The sequence below is a fragment of the Carlito syrichta genome, unplaced genomic scaffold, assembly GCF_000164805.1.
Source record: "Carlito syrichta isolate Samal-C Ts95f unplaced genomic scaffold, Tarsius_syrichta-2.0.1 Scaffold308376, whole genome shotgun sequence".
NCBI lineage: Eukaryota > Metazoa > Chordata > Mammalia > Primates > Tarsiidae > Carlito > Carlito syrichta.
In genome coordinates, this window is record NW_007252472.1 from 390,274 (window position 1) to 396,914 (window position 6,641).

The 6,641-nt window shown below is 37.2% G+C and overlaps 1 gene segment (V, D, J or C); it reads right to left on the reverse strand.

Moving 5' to 3' along the window:
- Positions 1 to 1,813: 1,813 nt before the first annotated feature.
- Positions 1,814 to 2,431, reverse strand: LOC103267877. The segment is given in 2 exon segments: positions 1,814 to 2,232; positions 2,338 to 2,431. Coding segments are annotated over 2 exon segments (465 nt in total).
- Positions 2,432 to 6,641: the final 4,210 nt, after the last annotated feature.

A 6,641-nucleotide genomic window follows, 5' to 3' on the forward strand; every position in this document is an offset into this window, starting at 1 on the left:
AAAGAAGATATATGGGCAGCCAACAGACACATGAAGAAATGCTCAGTCTCACTCATCATCAGAGAAATTCATACCAAAACCACATTTAGATACCACCTAACCTCAGTAAGAGTGGCCATCATTAATAAAAACACACAACAACAGATGCTGGCATGGACGTGGTGTACAGGGAACCCATCTACACTGGTGGTGGGAATGCAAACTAGTGCAACCACTCTGGAAAACAGGGTGGAGATTTCTGAAAGAACGAGAAATTGACCTTCCATATGACCCAGCAACCACCCTATTGGGAATATACCCAGGGGAACAGAATTCATTTTACAAAAAAAGATACCTGCACACGTATGTTTGTTGCTGCTCTATTCACAATTGCAAAAACATGGAACCAGTCATCTTGCCCATCATAGCTGGACTAGATAAAAATTGTGGTACATTTACACAATGGAATATTATACAGCCATAATGAAAGACAAACATATGAACATCGCAGTAACTTGATGGATTTGGAATCGATCATACTCAGTGATTTACCCTATCACAATCACAAAGAACAGAGTATCATATGTTCTCATTCATAAGCAGACATTAAACAAATAAATACTATAAGAAGAGGATTGGAAGTAGCCAGAAACTCTCAGGAGATGGGTTTGCCATTGGCAGTCGAGGGAAACTCCTAATGGAGGGAATGTCATAACTCATTAACAAGGGTACCCTAATAATCAACATTTGTATGCCTAAACCTGAATTATACTCCACCTTTTTAAAAGAAAAAAAAGAACAGAAAAAAAGATTTGTATTTTCAAATTCATTCTTCAATATTAGACTCTATTCTATTATATGAAAACACAGCACAATATTTTAAGACACTCATCCATTATGTCAAAACCTTCAAGATTGTATTAAGATTGCCCTCTTACAACATATTCCTAAAATTCTGTTTGTAGTCATCAATCTGGGTTATTTTTTGCAGAAACCTCAGACATAGGCAACTTTCAAACCTTATTGAAAGGGAATAACTATACAATGTTGACAACAAATGCAGCAGAGGCTCCAGTGGGTCAATCCTTAGGACTTTAAAGAAAAATGAGTAGGGGTACATGTTTGCTTTTTGATAATTATTTTAAGCATCAAGGACCCATAAAAAGGCTAGTATCATTCCAGGCTTGGGCCAGTCGAGTCTGTGTACCTGTTCTAACACAAGTAATTTATAGTAACTTTAGGATAGCCTTTGTGCAATGCTGTGGTTTTCCAGAGTCTTTTCAGATAGTTCTTTTTAATCAGGAATATGTGTCGGGATCTCTTTCTTCATGGCTTTCCATGATTCCATGTGTCAGGGTTTTAACACAATTGACTCCATTTGGATTCTGACCACATGCTCAAGGTATTCCTAAATCTACTGGTGAGAAGGTGACACTGTGCTGGTTTCCACAGCACAGGTCAATTCCACATCCACACAACATTTTGAACAAAGAATCTCTAGATATTGTCCCAATCAGAAAATTCCACAGAAGTCCCTACCCTGAGATCACTGGAAAAAACTCCCTGTTCTTCCTGGACTTCCTCAGAACTCTCACCATGGAGACAGTGGTTAAGGTGTTTCCTTCTCTCTGAGTGGAAATCTGAATTTTGTGTTTGTGAGAGACAATATATCCTCATATTACAATGACCTCCTTTCTGTTTAGAGATCACTTTGACAGGAACAGACATCTAAAATTAGATAAAATTAGAGAGGTTGCCTGGGGAAACTCTCAGGTGGGGAGGAAATCACAAACCCTGACAGGAAACCAGTCCTTAACCTCCATTTGCAGCTGCCTCAGGGCTTGATTGTGATCAGTGAATCCTGCCTAGCACCTGCAGTTGATTTCAGCCCAAAGTCCATGGAGGGAAGTTTGTGTCTAGACTCACTCCGACATCTCCTTACTGTGTCTCTCGCACAGAAATATATGGCTGTGTCCTCAGCTGTCAGACTGTTAATTAGCAGATTCAGCAGGTTCTTGGCATTGTCTCTGGAGATGGTGGATCGGCCCTTCACGGAGTCTGCATAGTATGTGTTACGACCATTATAATTAATGAATGAGACCCACTCAAGGCCCTTCTCTGGAGCCTGGCGGACCCAGTTCATGCCATAATCACTGAATGTGAATCCAGAGGCCTTACAGGAGAGTTTCAGGGATCCCCCAGGCTGGAACAAGCCTCCCCCAGACTCCACCAGCTGCACATCACAATGGACCCCTGTAAACACAGAGATGTCTTGATTAGAAACTGTCACAAAAATCTTCGGTTTCCCTCATTCATTTCCACTCACAAAATCAATATACACAGTTTTCCATGAATTACCTTTTAAAACAGCCATAAGGAAAACCCAGCTGAGAATAAACTCCATGGTGAGTTGTCTGTGTTCAGTCCTTGCCTCTGAATGGGAACACCTGGGAATCCCAGGGCTTGGGCTCCTCTCCCACAGCTGGAGAGTCTGGGCTGGGCTGGTTTTCATTACTCAGATTGAGGGTCTTATTTGCATGTCTCCTGCTATATAAGAAGCTCTGGGTGGGGTGGCTCAGAGAGGCAATGCTCCAGTGCAGATGAGAGGAAACTGGAGGAGTTCATTGTCAATGAAAATATTTTTAAATATGTGATTTCTTACTTTGTAATTTCTTGGTAACAAAACTAATACCTATTATTTTATTTTTACATTTTGTACACTATAGATGTATGTTGTTTTTCAACATTACCTTAATTTTCCAGTGTAACACTGGAAAACACAGAGCTTGGAGGTGTTATGTTATGTGGTCAGGAGCATATTATGATGACAGTCCACTGTCTGAGACTGTGCTTCTCATTCCTGGATATAGCGAATTTCCTCAACCTAGTCCAGGAGACCCTGGCATTAATAGTTTGGATGACTGAACTAGTTTTCTGTACTGAGAATAGTTTTTGCTTTTACAGCATTCTCCAATTTTCTTTAAAATGTGGAGAAGTTTAGAACTCATGTAAGTGTATTTTAAGCAGTGTCTTTCATTTTAGATATACTTATTTATTTTTAACTGCTCTTTGTTAATCTGCTGGTAATTTTCACATGTAACAAACTTACTGAGTTTAGTTGTCATGTAATAAGTTTTATTTAAAATTTACATTTGATGAATATTGACACATGCGTAGTCCTGCACAGCCATCTCCACAAATTAGTGTTCACAGACATATATTTTGACAGAATAATTAAGTTCTGATTTTGTCATTTTTAATGGAATGTTGAGTGACTATTGTTCACAATGATAAATTGTATATTTCAATACAGCTAGAAGTGATATCTGAAATATTTACCGCACAAATAAATGCAAAATTCTATAAGTGGTAAAAATTCTAAATATCACAAAGAAAAAGAGGAACCCTAAATATCCCTACTTGTTCTTTATTCATTCTATGCAACTATCAAAATATCATGTGCCTGTAGAGGAGAAAGTTGAGGATGACACATGTACCAATATTCATCAAATGTAAATTTTAAATAAATGCATTGGAGGTAGAGACTTATCTGCAGGCCCTCTAGCTTGAGGGAGAATCGAGGAGGGAGAAAGCTGGAAGTTCTTCAGATGGTTGGAGTCTGGCATTTCTCACTCAGCATCATGTCCGTACAATCAACTGTAATGTGCACATCAATAGTTTTTCATTGCCATTACTTAACAATATTAAGTTTTTCTAGGTCATGGATCCTTTCAAATTTGAAAAACTTGTGTGTGTTTCTAGTTTTTTTTTTTCTTGAATTTGAGACTCACTCTGTTGCCAAGGCTAGAGTGCAGTGACACACTCATGTCAACCCAATGTTGACCAGCTTCCACCTCATTATTTCAAATAATGAGGTGGCAATAGGTGAACCTTCCACCTCATTATTTCAAATCACTGTAACTATGGTGTACACAACCATGCCCTGCAAAGTTTTTGATTGACAGTAGAGATGAAGTCTTGCCATGTAGCCCAGGCTGATCTCAAAATCATGTGTTGCATCAATCCACCAACCCTGGCCTCTCAATGTGCTGGGATTACAAGCTTGAATCACCATGCCCAGCCTCTAGTTTCTAACATCTATAAATTTTATAAATGTTTGACTGAAAATGTGTAAAAATGTCATTTTATTCATTTGTAGCAAATACTCAAGAGTAGATTTTGGGATCATGTTTAAGGACATGCTTAACTTTAAGAGAAATTGTTCATTGCATTCCTGAGAGGATGTCTTATTTTGCATTACACGAGATATTTTAGGCTATAGGCCCTACCATGTTCACAAACACTTGTGCTATCAATATTTGTTATTAATTGAGCCATCTATAAAAGTGAATCTGTGGTACACTGCCAAAGGACAAAGGGGGTCATGTCAGAACACAAAGGTTACCTTATCCTACACCAGGGACAAGAAAGAGGCCCAAACTTTACTTGCACATATATTATTTGTGTACTTAATCCTAACTTGTACTCCACATCATTATAATAAAAATAGGGTAAAAAGTGTATAGTAATGTCTCATGTCATCTCCATAGCAATTCTAACGATAAATGATGTTGATATTATTCTTGTGTCACTTGTATATGTTCGAGGGACTGTGTGCACCAATTGTTTCCAGTTTTATAAACTGAGTGTTTCTTATTTTTTACTGTTTTCTTTTGAATATTCTCACATATGCAAGATTTTTGTTGGTTACATTTTTTTTCAGAATTTATTTTCACTGAAGCTTGTTCTTCATTTAGTTGACAGTCAATTTAGAAAAAAACATTGAGAAATTTAATTAGGTTTAACTTATAACTTATTTTGTTCATGACAAAATTTCATATACATGATTATCAGTAGATTGTTCATAGCATCACATTTTATAATAAAGTTGTAAACCTTTAATTTCCTGGTATTGTATAGGACTGACCTGCTCACTTCTTGAATCCTACTTATACAGGGTTGCTTGTTTGTTTGTTTTTGTATAGTTAGGAGATGATTTTTTAAATCTGTGGGCAATTATGCCTTCATGTTCAAATATGAACTATATATTTCATAAGAAACATGTTGCTGAATTTTTTCTCATAATTTGCTTATCAGATCTACAGTGATGTGGTTCAGTAGTTAAACTCAGCCAATTTCCTCTTCAAGGGTTGGTCCTTCTCCCTACCTTGTGCATCACTGTGGTCTCCCTTTGTCCCTAATTGTCTGTTTCAAACAGGCCTCATCACATGCATCTTCCTCATAAAATCTGTGGGTATGTTTGCACTAAGAGACACCCATGATGAAGATTCATTCAATCTGTTTAATCATTTCATAGTTATTTTACTAGCATAACTTTCAAATATGCTATTTCTTCTTCATTTTAAGGAAAGCTAGTATCTACATTTCCATAATTCCTTATGCTTCCGTATCTAACCCCCAGTTCAGATATTCTTCCTTACTACTAAAAAAAGTACAGAGATGTACATGTCTAGGCAACACACCTATACAGACACACTTCCATGCTGACCATTTTGATCTCCATCAGTCTGTTGAATTTAACAATTTCCACAGCAGCCATAGATTGTTATCATTCCTTATTTCACAGTGTTGTATTTAAACAGTAGTTCTATAAGAATCAAAGGTGTTCCTTTTATCTAGTTTGCATTTCCACCAGGAGCACTTCTGTATTGCTGGTGGGAATGCAAACTAGTACAACCTATTTGGAAGACAGTGTGGTGGTTTCAGAAAGAACTAGAAATTGGCTGTCCATATGACCAAGTAATTCTCCTATTGGGAATATACCAGGAGGAACTCAAATCATTCTACCATAAAGATACCTGCACATGCATGTTTGTTGCATCTCTATTCACATTAGCAAATACATGGAACCAACCATACTGCCCATCCAAGCTGAACTGGATAAAAAAATGTGGTACATATACTCAGTGGAATATTATGCAACCAAAAAGAAGAACAAACATATGACCATTCCTGTAACTTGGATGCATTTAGAATCAGTGACTATCACAGAAACAATGAACACAGTGCCATATATTCTCACTCATAAGGAGAACTTGAACAATTATCATAATACTGTAAGAAAGGGATTGGCAGTAGTGGGAAACTGCCAGAGGAAGGAGGGGCATACCTCATCAACAAGGGTAACTGCGTAATGATCATTTGAATACCTAACCTGAATTGTTCCCCACATCTTTAAAATAAAAAAATAAAATGAAAAAAGCAAAAACAAAAACAAATTAGAAGCTTGTGATTTATACTGGGTTATATTGCTTTGAATTTTGGTTGTCAACTGCAGAAAACATGACCAGGATGTGGTTAGAGTGACTGATTAAGCAAGCACAGTCCTCTCGGATTCATAGTAAATTCCATAGGAATTCAATGAAGACAAATAATGTGTTATCAGGGCTGTAACAATAACCCCGTGCTGTCACCTTCCTGCATCAGAGAAGTTCAGTCAAAACTGACTAAAGGCATCAAAATTGACTACTCAAAAATTGTTTTCAACGATGGAAGAAGCTTCTCAGAAAATGTATTGCATCAAATAGAGAGTACTCCAAAGGAGACTGAAGTTATACATGTAAGAATAAATAAAAAAACATTTTTTTTCCTTTTTTTTGAAAATGAATCTCACACAGTTGACCAGACTGGAGTGCAGTGGC